Source organism: Canis lupus, chromosome 1 (genome assembly GCF_011100685.1).
Source record: "Canis lupus familiaris isolate Mischka breed German Shepherd chromosome 1, alternate assembly UU_Cfam_GSD_1.0, whole genome shotgun sequence".
Lineage (NCBI taxonomy): Eukaryota > Metazoa > Chordata > Mammalia > Carnivora > Canidae > Canis > Canis lupus.
In genome coordinates, this window is record NC_049222.1 from 36,141,540 (window position 1) to 36,156,055 (window position 14,516).

The window sequence follows — 14,516 nt, forward strand, 5'->3', positions numbered from 1 at the left end:
TCGAAGTAATCATTATCCAAGAGTTGGTATATATTCTTCCCATCCATGTTTTTATATACTTAATATATGCACTTATATTTCAGTTTATCAATTGTAATACCAATTGCTAATACGCAAACCTCACCGAAACATACATAGTGGCTTACAAAAATAGCCGTTTATTATTTCTTATGATGCTGTGGGCTGATTTGGCTCAGCTGAGTGACTCTTTTGCTCCATATGGTATAGGACAGCTCACACAGGTAGCTGCATTCTTTTTTTTTTTAATTAATTAATTTATTTATGATAGAGAGAGAGAGAGGCAGAGACATAGGCAGAGGGAGAAGCAGGCTCCATGCACCGGGAGCCCGACGTAGGATTCAATCCCGGGTCTCCAGGATCGTGCCCTGGGCCAAAGGCAGGCGCCAAACCACTGCACCACCCAGGGATCCCCAGGTAGCTGCATTTGTCTGGGCGTTCAGCTGGGGCATTCACGATGGCCTCTCCTGCCGCAGGTCTTTGTCCATACAGGCTCTCTGTTTTATGGCTTCTCTGCAGCAGGGCAGCTGGATTTTAGGAGGGAAAGAGCAGAGGCTGCCAGCCCCCTTAGAGGCTAGGTCTACAGTTTGGTAGAGCATCACCTCTGTAGTATTCTTTTGTTCTAAGCAGGTTGCAAGGCCAGCCCACATCCTAGGGGAGGAGAAAACAATTTTGCCACTTAATGGGAGTAATGGCAAAAATGTGTTGTGGTTATTATTGGTCTGCCATATTTTGCTCTCTGACCATAAATCAGTTACGTTGTTCCCTCATGCAAAATGCACTTAGGCTCTCCCAGGCACGCCCAAGGTCATATCCAGTACAGCATCAAGCTCAAAATCCAGTGTATTGTGATCTGCATCAAGTTCAGATGCAAGTAGCTTCTTGAAGCAGTTTCTTCAGGTGCAGGTGTGTGGGAGAAGTGCCTCTGGATCTGGTGACCCTGACATAAAAAAGATAGGTTAGCTGCACCTTATAGACCCAACATACCGTAGCGGGATGGGCACAAGAAAACCTCAGTGGACACTTCCATTCAAAAAAGCTGGCAGAATAGAAGGCAAATAACAATCACTGGTAATGGTGACTCTGAAATCTAATAATAGTAATTCTGGAATCCAGCTAGGTGCATGTGTGGGGTCAGTGTCCTACTCCAGAGGTAGGGCTGTAGTGTGATTAGGGACCAGTTTGTTTCTTGGGAGTGCCTCTCTGGAAACCATCCTTTTTTTCTCTGTAGGAAATAAGGTTCTGCTGGCAGCTGAGTAGATCTTGGTCTGCTTTCTGTCTGTAGAAACTTGGAGGACTAGACACCTCTTTTCCCCTGTTAAGTCTTAGCTGGATTGGCAGGTTATAGCAATGATTAAATACACTTCATGGCCTGTTTCTGTATGACTTGTGAACTAAAAGTGGTTTGTATATTTTTTAAAAAGGTGGTTCAAACACCAAAACACATACACAATAAACAAAAAAGAATCTGGGACAGAGGCTGAACATGGCCTCTGAAACCTAAAAGATTTACTGTCTCGCCTTTTATAGAAAAATTTGCTGCCCCCTGACCTGGTAAACACACTCCCTATGAAGTCCTGGAATATGCCTTCTCTTAGTAAATGGATCTGAAAAAGGCTCTGTGCTGAACTCTTTCTCCTAAATTTATCAATCACATAAGCTCATCCTGTATGGGAAGGGGCAGCCTCTCTCATAATTTTGCTTCTAGAAAGTGCAGTATAAATTTATCCCTCTTCCCACAGAACTCCTCTTAGGAATAGGAGATAAATGATTGGGACTAATAGAGTGAGCGTGGTCTAACTCCATTTGGTTGATTGTGATTCTCTTCATATATAGACACATTCATAGGAATTTAGGAAAAAATTGGAGAGAGTATACAGCAAATTGTTATATTGGTAAGCTCTCAGTTGGAATAGGGTAGACGCCAGGGAATTCTAATTTCCTATATAATTATTAAAAAGTGTTGCAGTATTGAGTACATTTTATGTTTCTATTAAAAAAAACTAATAGTTTTCCCTCTTGTTTTTTTTCTACTAAATATATAGTTTTGTTTTCAGCATTTCAACAGATCCTTGGAGTTTAGTGTACAGAGAGGGGCAACTTGTTTTTCTTTGTCCCCTGATCCCCCACCAACTGGTCTAATTTGATTTGTTGAAGATTCTTACTTTTGTCACTTAAAAAAAAAAGGATTTTATTTATTTATTTGTGTGAGGGAGACAGAAAGCGCAACAGAGAGCACAAGTCAGGAGGAGAGGGAGAAGCAGACTCCTGCTGAGGAGAAGAGCCCGCGTGGGGCTGGATCCCAGGATCCTGGAATCATGACCTGAGCTGAAGGCAGACACTTAATTGTCTGAGCCACCCAGGCACCCCTTGTTTTTTCCACTTATTTGAAATTCCACCATCATCAGTTTGTAAAATTTCAAATATACTTTGAATGAAATTGTTATTGATTAGGGAGACTGTGTAGTACTGGAGCTGCATTGCATCTGAAATGACTTCTTATATAATAGAGCTTTCTTCTTCTCACTTTAGGAAGTATGGTCTTGCTGGATTGAACTGCTTCACTATTTGGATCTTGAGACCACCTGGCTCAACACTTTGGAGGAGCGAATGAAGAGCACTGAGGCCCTGCCTGAGAAGGCAGATGCTGTCAATGAAGCCCTGGAGGTGGGCATCTGTGTTGCGGGTGGCGATTCTTTTCATTGCAGTGAGGCCAAATGAGTAATTCAATGAGGAACACGGTGCTTGATGTTGACAAACGCATTTGCTTTCTCCATAGTTTTCAGCGTAACTTCCGTTGCCTGAAGTATTTATACAGTCATGTATGTTTAGATTATTGGTGACCCACTAATAATCTAAATAATCAGCCTTGTGGGTTGGGTTAGCTGTTTGATAATTAGTACATTTTAGACATTAGTACACTTAGTGAGGCACTCTAGTGGTTTTCCAACTTGTTTTTACCATTCCCCAGATAAAACTCTGCCTTCTGTTATTTAGTTTAATTGCTCTCTTGTTTCTTCATAAAGTTATTTTTGCTTGTTCATGGCAACTGCTGTGTTTACAATAGCTCTTGCTCTGTTATCTTTCGATGTGAAGAGATGGGGACAGGTTAGAGTGGTTAGTATTTGACGCCCAGGATTCTGTCCTAGGAGCTTGTGTCCAGGTCTGGGCTTGAGCTCCACGAGGCTAAGAAATGGACCTGCTATCTCATTGTTTCCAAGTTACCAGCACAGCATGTGGCACACGATTAACTTAATACTTGTTTCTTAAATGGATTAAAATGTGAAGAGAGTAGATTTGCTTAAAATAAAAGAGGAGGAAGAGGGTACATTTGCTTTTAAAATAGAAAGGACACAGTGTGGTGACTGAGTGGATCACTGGACTGAAGGTCAGAAACGAGTCCAATGTGATAACTGAAGTCTAAGAGCCAGACACTAAGAGAAAAGATGTCGCTTCTAAAGTAAGATAGAGAAGTTGAGAGAATACGTAAAAGTATGAAACGCTTACTTTAAAACGTATTTTTCTAATATGAGAACTAAAATATGTGCTTTCTAGAAATATGAAAAATAGAAGTAAAAAGCAAGTAAAACACTTTTAAACATTTTGGTATATTTTTTCATTATTATTATTATTATTATTATTATTATTATTATTATTTTCTATCCATACTGGAAGGCAGTACATTATAGTAATGGAAAAAAGCCTTTAGAGTCATAAAGTTGGAATTGTAGATCTTCTTTTTACTGTGTATTTTTGTATTTATTCTCTGTGAGCTTCAGTTTTCCCATCTGTAATATGGAAATAGTATTTATCCCATCTAGCTAATTAGATTTATGAATATAAAAAGTGTATATATAAAACAGTGCCTAACATTCTGTGTATGTTGTAGAAAAATGAGTACCTGTGTTTAGTGATATAGTCAATAAAAATTTGAGATAATTTTGCTTGTATGTGTTTTTGCTGTGCATCAAACCATAAATTTCTCTATAATATATATATTATATATAATATATAATATAATTAATAATTACTAAAGTTATTTTTATGAAATTCTAGTAACATGTATCATCTTCATTCATAATGAGTTTTCGATTTTAGGTATTTATTAATACTATGATGGATATTTTTGTAAATTAATCATCTACCTCATTTCTGATCCTGTTCTTTAGGTAGATTTCTAGAGAATGGAATTACTTATTTAAAAAAAGTAGACATTTTTAGGATCCTTGATACAGTTTGCCTCAGTAAATGCATATTTTTCCCCTTTCCTTGTCTAGTCTCTGGAATCTGTTTTGCGACATCCAGCAGATAATCGCACCCAGATTCGAGAACTTGGCCAGACTCTGATTGATGGGGGGATTCTTGATGATATAATCAGTGAGAAACTGGAGGCTTTTAATAATCGATACGAAGAACTGAGTCACCTGGTAAGAATTGGGGGATACCAGGGGTGTTGATAGGTCTCACGTTATAGAGCTGACCTCAAGAACTTTTACCGAGGGGACGAGTTGGGGTGTTGAGGACATTGAAATACTGGGGGGGAGGGGGGAGAGTAAACTTAACACTTACAGAGCAAGCAGAAGTTTGATGATTAAAAAACTCTATCTTTGAGATTGTTTCTACTTAAGAACTATGTAATTTCCTTTAAGGATATTGTAGCTGTATATAAGAATAATAACTCATATTATCCTAGTAAATATTAGGGCCACCTGAATTTCATATAAGTTGCTGTTATAAAATGTCATTGTCTCTTAGACACACATCCAGAATGTATCACAACATGCACGTTCATATCAGTAAGTATAGAACAGAGATTATTCTTCATAGGAGGGTTGGATGGATATTACATGTTTTCAAACACATATTAAATAATGATTGATGTTTAAGTCATGAATAGTATCAAACTTACCCCAAAAGTGCAGCACATAGTGGTTCAATACATATGCCAATCTGTAGAATTTGAAACTGTGGGGAAAAAAAGAGATTTAAATGTTCACTCTACTGATGGGCAATTATGTTATATTTTATATAGTTATTGATAGGCTTATTGTGGACTCCTAAAAATGTCTAAATTGGTAATAAATGACATTTTTATTGTCTCTGTTTAATGTTATATGGGAAAACTTTACTGTTTCCTTTTTTTATTGAGATATAACTGAAATACAACATTTTATTACTTTGAGGTATACAACATAATGATTTGATATTTGTACACATTGTGAAATGATCACCACAGTAGGTTTAGCTAATATCCCTCACCATACATAGTCACAATTTTTTTTTCTTGTAATGAGGACTTTTAAGATCTACTCTCTTAGTACTATCAATTTGTTCTTGTATCTGTGAGCTTGGTTTTCTTTTTGTTTGTTTTAGATTCCACATATAAATGAGATGATATGCTGTTTGCTCTTCTCTGACTCATTTCTCTTAGCATAACGCCCTCAAGGGCATTCTTATATTTTGTCATTGTATATACAAAGAAGTAAAAATTAGTAATTCATTGTAAGGTAAATAAGAGACTAGAAGAATCTTGTCACTGTTATCTTTGCTAGTTATTATTTATTTACAGTGTAGGCCAAATATACTGCTTTTACATTCTGTTTCTTTCTTGGTGACCAGAATATATGGGTTTTCTTATATTCAGCTCTTTATATTTGTGCTGAGCAGCTAATGATTTGATTTTTCCCCTGTGTAGGCAGAGAGCAAGCAGATTTCTTTGGAAAAGCAACTCCAGGTCCTACGGGAAACCGACCACATGCTTCAAGTCTTGCAGGAGAGCTTAGGGGAGCTGGACAAGCAGCTTACAACGTACTTGACTGATAGAATAGATGCCTTCCAAGTTCCACAGGAAGCTCAGGTACTGCCATGGATTTTGAGGGCTTTTGAGTTGTAAAAAGAGCATATTTAATTGCTTCCTTACCCACAAGATAACTGGCCCCTCTTGCCATTCCAAACGGAGTCATTGAGAGAAAGATTGACCTCATTTGTGGAGCAGCATATGGGTTTTGGAGTTCTTTTGCTTTCTCTGTGAGACCTGACAAATGTTAAAATAGTATTTATGAAGTTGGGAAATTTCCTTCTTTATAAATAAGCAGTGAGCATTAGAAATGACAAACGCAAAGATCTTAATTTTATGTTCACATAGTAGTCCTGCAATACAGGTGGCCCGTATTATTATTAAACTTTTTAGAGCTTAAAAAGTTTACAGTTACAGATGCTAATGTATACTGGTCAACATATTCTCATGTATTGTGTGACTATCTGGAACTTTTAATAAAGAAGACGTTCTCCCCTTTCTAATCTCTTTGTTGTAGAAAATCCAAGCAGAGATCTCTGCCCACGAGTTGACTCTGGAGGAGTTGAGAAGAAACATACGCTCCCAGCCTCCGACTTCCCCAGAAAGCAGGAATGCCAGAGGAGGAAGTCAGATGGATGTGCTACAGGTGAAGAGGGAGAGCAGCTCCTTTTCACTTTTTGATGCATTGGGTGTAAAAAAAAAAAACAAGAAAAAAAAAAAAAACGAGAAAAAGCCAATTACTAGTATGCTTTTGCTCTTCTTTATGATGTAAAGAGTGGGATGGAGATAATGTATCGGAGGTGCATTGCATCCTGGGCAAGGCAGCAGAAACAAATTGTTGTATGGGTGGAAAATATTGAATCTGATTTTATAATTGCATTGAGAAGAGAGAGCAAGCTAGATTTAGAAGTTATCTTTCTATAGATATTTCCATTAATGCAGCGCCTCTGGCAGTTCTGGTGTGACTGGTGCATGGGGTAGCCTGAGAGCATGGGATGCAGACCACCTAGTTGTTTCATGGTGGATGCAGGATTGACTTTGACTCTGAGCTTGCTTGGAAGGGCATTTTGAGTTTTAGGTTCCTAAGCTATATCTTTCAAACAGGTGAGAAATTTTGCGAAGTTTTAATTTCAGCGAGGCCAGTTTAGCTTTTTATTATGTCTTAGACTGATACTCTGTCAAGTAATTCATGACATTGTGCTGTGTAGTTCACTCAGGTGATTGGGTAGCCTCTGTTTCTTTAAGGAATTAAAAAAATTTATCTATGTATTCATGAGAGACACAGAGAAAGGCAGAGACATAGGCAGAAGCAGAAGCAGGCTCCCTGCAGGGAGCCCAATGCAGGATTAGATCCTGGGACCCTGGGATCACGCCCTGAGCTGAAGACAGATGCTCAACCACTGAGGCACCCAGGTGTCCCTTTAAGGAATGTTTTTATTGCTGCTTTATCTTGTAGCTTTTTAGTGGTGTGTATTGTACTAATATCATCTGCTGAGAGAGATTATCATTCTGATGTGAATTGCTTCTTTTGTTCATTTCTGGAAACAGAGGAAACTTCGAGAGGTGTCCACAAAGTTCCAGCTTTTCCAGAAGCCCGCTAACTTTGAACAGCGCATGCTTGATTGCAAACGTGTGTTGGATTGTGTGAAAGCAGAACTTCATGTTCTGGACGTGAAGGACGTGGATCCTGACATCATACAGAACCATCTGGACAAGTGTATGGTGAGGCCATTGGGTGGCTAATGTGTTCAGTGGGTTTTTCAGCAGCTAATATGGCTTCATCTAGTGCTTACATACATGCTTTAATAATTACTAGTCTATGGTGAGCTAAGAATAGAGTTTGATGGTGAAGAAGAGGCTAAAAATAAGAAGTGTGGTCCTGTCCTTCAAGGACATTAGAAGAGATAAAGAGAGACAGGTAGGAGAGAATAAAATCAATTATTACAATGTAACAAGATAAGGAAGCTGGAATAGACATGCATATAACATGATTTAAAAAACAAGGGTAACACATCTTAATCACAGTATGAAGTTAGGGAAGATTTTGACAGAATGTGACTAATAAGTTAAGCTTTAAAGGATAAGTTTGAGTCACCTAGAAGAACCATACTGAGAATAGATGTCAGGAATATTATAGTGTAAAAGAAAATCATTCTTAAAGAAAGTAAAACTTTGAATTTTAACTTAAAAAAAGTTTAAGCCTAAAAATGACAGAAATTATACTTAGAATGAATGTCAGGAATATTATAACATAAAAAAGTCATTCTCTAGGAAAGTAAGATTTTAAATTCAAGTTTAAACCTAAGATGTGAAAGAAGAAGTTATTTATAAGGCCTTATTACTATTTTAGGCTTGAACATTATAGTGCAGTTGAGTAGAAATTTAAAAATAATGTGGCTAAGTATACACAATCTTACAATTAGTCTTCTTTTTGAGGAGAATCATGAAGAAACTTAACATGATACTTGTTAAGATGAAAGTCTGGGGAGAGTTTTTTATGCTTTTCAAAATTGCAGTCTCTTTGTTACACACTGAAGTTTTGTGTACTCGAAAGCTGGAATGGGTAGAAGAATAAACAGGGTAAATTTGTGGCTGTATAAGTATATGTGTTTGTGAAAGTGTGTATGTTTGCATTTGTGTGCATGTATGTGTGTGTGAGTGTAGATGTAAGTATTTATTGATTTAATGAGACACAGAGATCAGCAGAGTAAGCACTATCCTTGACCTTGTGTAACTTAGTCCACTGATTCATTATTATGTGACAACGCCACAGGAGATGTTTCAGGTCAAGATCATGGTAGACAGAACAAGAGAAGTTACCCAGATAAAAGCTTTTTGGTTTCAAGGTAACTAGGATGAGGATAGCTCTGAATTTGACCTACATAACTCCAATTTCTTATAGTTACATACATCTTGATATATGGAGTATACATTCTCATTGAGGTAGACTTGGTACTTCAGAGAATTCTAAGAAAAAGCAAATGTTAATACTCCAAATTTCAACAGCTGGAAATAGAGTCAGTGTTGGCTTTTTTTTCTAGTAATAGCATTTATGGTTTTTAAAAAATGTAATTTAAAAAATGGTAGACATTCAATTTTTAGTCTTAATATTTTGCGATTTTATGTAGGAAAAATGTTTTTATTACTAAGTATGTTCATAAACCTTGAAAATACATGTTTGAGGGTTTTTTAAACAAGTATAATTCCTGTTAGTTTATTTTTTTTATCTGACTTTAAAAAGATAATGCAACCTTGATTTCATTTCATTTATCCTTTGAGCCCAAGCCGAGGAAGATAAAGCCCTTTGATCTCCAGAGTTACTTTGTAGCTGTCAATCTGTATAAGCTGTGTTCCGAAGTGATTCCAATTAACAACTTTTCACCACAGTGTATAAAATGTGTTTTGCTTTCTTTTAAAGAAACTCTATAAAACTTTGAGTGAAGTCAAGCTTGAAGTGGAGACTGTAATCAAAACAGGAAGGCATATTGTCCAGAAGCAACAAACTGACAACCCAAAGGGGATGGATGAGCAGCTGACTTCTCTGAAGATTCTCTACAATGACCTGGGTGCCCAGGTAAGGGCAACTCCACTGCTCGCTGTGTCTCTCTCATTTATGTATTTTAAAATTTTGCTCCTAGAAGAATGCATGTTTGAATTTTATGGCACTGATAATAGTCTTCTCAATTATCCCAGTATTTTTTTATTGTATTTCTTTACATCTGTATGTTAACATTACAATGATGAATAATTGTAGAGAAATTTACTTTTGATATTTAATCCAGACTCATTTATACACACACACACACACACACACACACATATATACATTTTAAAGATTTTATTTTTCATGAGAGACACACACACACACACAGAAAGAGACAGAGAGAGAGAGAGAGGCAGAGACACAGGCAGAGGGAGAAGCAAGGCTCCATGTAGGGAGCCCGATGCGGACTTGATCCCCAGTCTCCAGGATCAGGCCCTGGACTGAAGGTGGCGCTAAACCGCTGAGTCACCTGGGCTGCCCTTATTTTTATATTTTCAATGGCTAGTCACACTTCCTAAGTTATTCTAAGAAAATTCTACCAGTAATAGCCTCTGTATAAACTCAAGTTATTGGTCCTTGGATTTTTAAATGGGAATAGTCTACTGAGAAATGTTAAAACATTGGGACTCTAATAAATGGTAAGCGTCAGCAAGTTTACAGTAATCTAGCAGGATCTAAAAGCCTTTTAAGAAACATATAATTTGTGCATCTTAGTGCCTTAGTGAATCTGCAGGGGGATTTTTGGCCATTTATTATGGATGACTATATTCAGCAGATTTAATGTCTTATCTTACTGAGTACTCTACCCTGAAACCAGGAAAGCAGAGCAAAAGAAAACAAAATAACAATAAACATGTTTAAATAAAACCTTCTTGGCAATATTGTGATGTGTTAGATAATATTTTAGATCCTTCTTGGGTTATTAAACATTACCTAAGTTTCTGCATAAGCCCAGAGAAACCTAGCTGAAATTTTGTTATCATTTTTGGGTCAGTAAGAATGAACAGTGCCTACATTTCCTGGAAAATTTTGACTTTCTTACTTTTGCAAGATAAAACTGACAATCTGATACATGTTATATTATTTTTATACATTGTATATCTGGAACATATAGTGTCAAGCTTCTTTTTGGTATTATACAGTTGAAGTTATTTATCAAATATTATAGTTATTCATCAACTGGGCATATTACAGATGGGAATGATGTTGCTGGTTTTAATATCAACTCTCCAACTGAGACTGGTTTTAGTGTTAATTTTCTCATTCAACACAATTGAGACTGTGCTGTGTGACAGGAATCATATAGGCAGTATAGATCAAGAGGTGAGCAAAAACGTAATTTATCCTTGTCTAGTAGAACTTAGGATAATGAAAGAAGAAAACACTAATCAAGTAGCCAGACAAAGTAATGTCACATTAGCAGTCTGAAGTGTTATGAAGGAATGTATGTGGTGCTTTAAGAGTATATGTAATGGAGAATTTGGCCCAGTCTGGGTTATAAAAGCTTCCTTGAAGAAGTGATGCATAAGCTGAGATCTGAAGGATGAGTAGGAATGGCCTGGGTGAAAGCAGTGGAGGAGACTTTGAGGTTGATGGAACAGCATGTGTAAGGGTCCTGTGGCAGGAGGCAAGCATGGTACATTTGTGTGGCTGATTCAGAGAGAGCAAGTGTGGGGAACATGGTGTTGGAGAGAGGGCTGAGACCAAGAGCAGAGTAGTATCTTAGGATTTGTGATAAAGATTTTAATCTTAAGAGCAATGAGCAGTTATTGCAGGATTTTAGCAGTGAGATAACAAGCTCATGTATTTGCTTTTTAAAGTGATCACTCACTGCAGTTTGGAGGATGAATTGGAGAAAGGCAGCATTGGATGTGAAGAGAGCAGTTAGGAAGTCATTGTGTTCTTAGTGAGAAATGAAGATGAAATGAACGAGAATGGAACAGTGGAGATGGCATGAGCAGATGGGCTTAGACATATTTAAGAAGTGAAGTGAGTAGGACTTGGTGATGGATTAGGATGTGGGAGTACAGGAGGGAGGGAGATAAAAGATGACCCTTGGGTTTCTGGCTTGGTTACATGGAAGATCATGATGCCATCATTGGGAGGGGCCACTGGAAAGAAAGGCAGAAATGTGGAAAAGTCATAAGTTGGACATGTTCACATTTTAAGTGCCTTTGTGAGAGTGAATTGAATATGTCAGGTACTCACAAAGTTATTCAAATCTGGAGAATATATCTGGGCTGAAGCTAGGAAATTTATGAGTCATCTGCATAGAGATGGTAATTAAAGTTTTCAGTGGTGATGAGATTGTCTTGGGAGAGGATATAATGAGAAAAGAGAAACCTGTACAAGCCACAAAATAAAAAAATAAACGAGTGGGATGACATCAGACTAAAGAGCTCCTGCACAGCAAACAAAACAAAACAAAACAAAACAAAACACCAAAAAACAAAAACCCATCAACAAGATGGAAGGACAACCTACAGAAGGGGAAAAATTTGCATATCATATATATGATAATGGGTTAATATAAAAAAGTATATGAAGAAGTCATACAACTCAATAGCAAGAAATCAAATAATCCAATTAAAAATGGGCAGAGGATCCGAATAGACATTTTCTAAAGAAGATAGTTGAATGACAAACAGGTACATAGAAAGGTACTCAAGCATGACTAATCATCAAGGAAATGCTAATCAAAACCACAGTGAGATACTACCTCACACCTGTTAGATGGGTAGTATCAGAAAGAGATAATGCTGGCAAGGATGTGCACTGTTGGTAGGACTGTAAATTGGTGCAGCTGCTGTGGAAAACAGTATGGAGGTTCCTCAAAAGGTTAAAAGTAGAACTACACTACACTCCAGTAATTTCACATCTGGGTATATATCTGAAAGAAACAAAAATACTACATTGAAGAAATATCTGCACCCTCATGTTCATAGTAGTGCTAGTTAGAATTGCAAGGCATGGAAACAACCTAAGTGTCCATTGATAGAAGAATGGATATAGAAGATATGGTGTATATATAATGTCATATAATTCAGCCACGAAATGAAGGAAATCTTGCCATTTACAACAATATAGACCAACTTTGAAGGCATTGTGCTAAGTGAGATAAGCTGACAGAGAAAGACAAATAATGTATGATCTCACTTATGTGAAATCTAAAAAACAACAACAGCTAAACTCATAAAAAAAGAGATCAGATTTGTGGTTACCAGAGGAGGGGGACTGGTGGGCCTGGGAATTGGATGAAGGTGATCAAAAAGTACCAACTTGTAGTTACAGGGTGCATAAGCTCTAGAGATGTAATGTACAACATGCAGATTAAAGCTAATACTGCTGTATATGTACATATGGAAGTTGTGAAGAGGATAAATCCTATGAGTTCTCATCACAAACAAGAAGCTATTTTATTTTATTTTTTGTTTGTTTGTTTTTTTGGGGGGGATCTATATGAGATCATGGATAAACGTTTAAAGTTTTTGTGGTTTTCATTTTGTAATATATGTGAGTAAAGTCATTGTGCTATACACCTTAAACTTATACAGTGTTATAACTCAATAAAACTGGAAAAATTAATTAAAATAATTTTTAAGTAAATTAAGAAAAAAGAAAAATAAAAGGGTCTGGAGCAAGTCTTGAGGAATTAGATCATTTAGTAAGACATTTGAAGAAGGTGTGTTTGCAAAAGAAACTAAAGTATATCTGTACCACATTTTATTTATTTTTTCATCAGTGGACATTTAAGTTGTTTCAATGTCTTGGCTATTATGTGTAATGCTGCCATGAACATGGGCATATAATATATTTTCTAAATACTGATTTCGTTTCCTTTGGACATATATGCCAATGTGGAATTACTGGATCATATGATAGTTTTATTTTTAATGTTTTGAGGAACCACCATACTGTTTTCTATAATTATATACTTGAAATCTACTAAAAGAATAGATATTAAGTGTTTTCACCAAAAAATAAAGGTAACTATGGGAGAAGATGGATGCATTGATTAACTTGATCGTGGTAATCATTTCACTCTGTATATATACGTAAAATGATCACATTGTACACCTTGAAAAATCACGATAGAAACTACATGTATGTATATGAAACAGTAGCAAGAAGTAGTAGACACCAGGAGAGTGCTGGGTTGGGGAAGCCAGGAGAAAAGGGTGTTTTGGGAAAGAGTGTAGGCCCTAGTTTTGAATTATTGTACATTACATATAATGTCCACTTAAAGATGTCAAATTAGATCTTTGCCCTTGGAGTTATTATTGAACTTAGCAAAGATAATTTCTGTGAAGTGATAGGGGCAGAAAGCAGAGCAGGAGGAGGTAAGAAGTGTGAGGAAAATAAGAAAATGCTTTTCAGGTTGGTAAGGGGTGATGGGAGAGAGCACGTTCTTAGGAGAGATAGAGCCAAAGAAGGAAAAAAAAACATTTTTTTTAAATGCAAGAGACTTATGTATGTTTCATAGCTGATGGGGATGATCCTATTGAGAAAGAATGGTTCCATAAGAAGTTCCATAAGAAGAAGAAAGGATAAATGGTTAGGTAAAATCTTTCCAAGTTGATACTGCTTAATTCAGAATGCACTATAGCTCATAATGTATTGGTTAGACTGAGAAGAGTGAATTGTTATAAGTGGAACTGTAAATTATTTTCTTCCTGGTAAATACAAATCTTTGGTAGCATTAAATTTTATGATTGTATAGCTTCCCAGTCATGTCAGAGTCCAATAAGATCCCTTGAATACCTAATATCTTTTAATAAAATTCATGTATTTGTCTCCTAAAGTCTGCATTGAGGGGCTATTAATTTAAAGTTATGAATTCTAATTAAACTCTGTAGAGAAAAATATTTCACTTTTAAGAAGGAATTTAATAAAAATCCATCCTTGAGGTAACAAAGAGTAAAATGGAACCAAGGGGATCAGAAAAAAGAAATGTAATTCCACATTACTTATTAAGAAAATTCAATCGTTGTATCATCTAAGAAAATTTCATCCCATACCTGACTTATTTATCACTCTACTACTTAGGTAATGTGAATTGTCTCTACATACATGCTCATGAAAAGAGGGACACATTTTTATTTATGTATTGTGTTTTGGTGCCCTTAAAAATGTTATCTCAACTTTAGATTATGAATG

General features: G+C 36.5%; 1 protein-coding gene across 1 annotated transcript in view; it reads left to right on the top strand.

Moving 5' to 3' along the window:
- UTRN (utrophin) overlaps nt 1-14,516 on the top strand; it is a 488,613-nt gene that overhangs the window by 171,973 nt on the left and 302,124 nt on the right. The window contains 6 exon segments of the mRNA NM_001012395.1: nt 2,551-2,685; nt 4,296-4,445; nt 5,714-5,875; nt 6,333-6,461; nt 7,364-7,537; nt 9,234-9,389. Of these exon segments, the coding sequence (NP_001012395.1) occupies nt 2,551-2,685; nt 4,296-4,445; nt 5,714-5,875; nt 6,333-6,461; nt 7,364-7,537; nt 9,234-9,389 (906 nt within the window).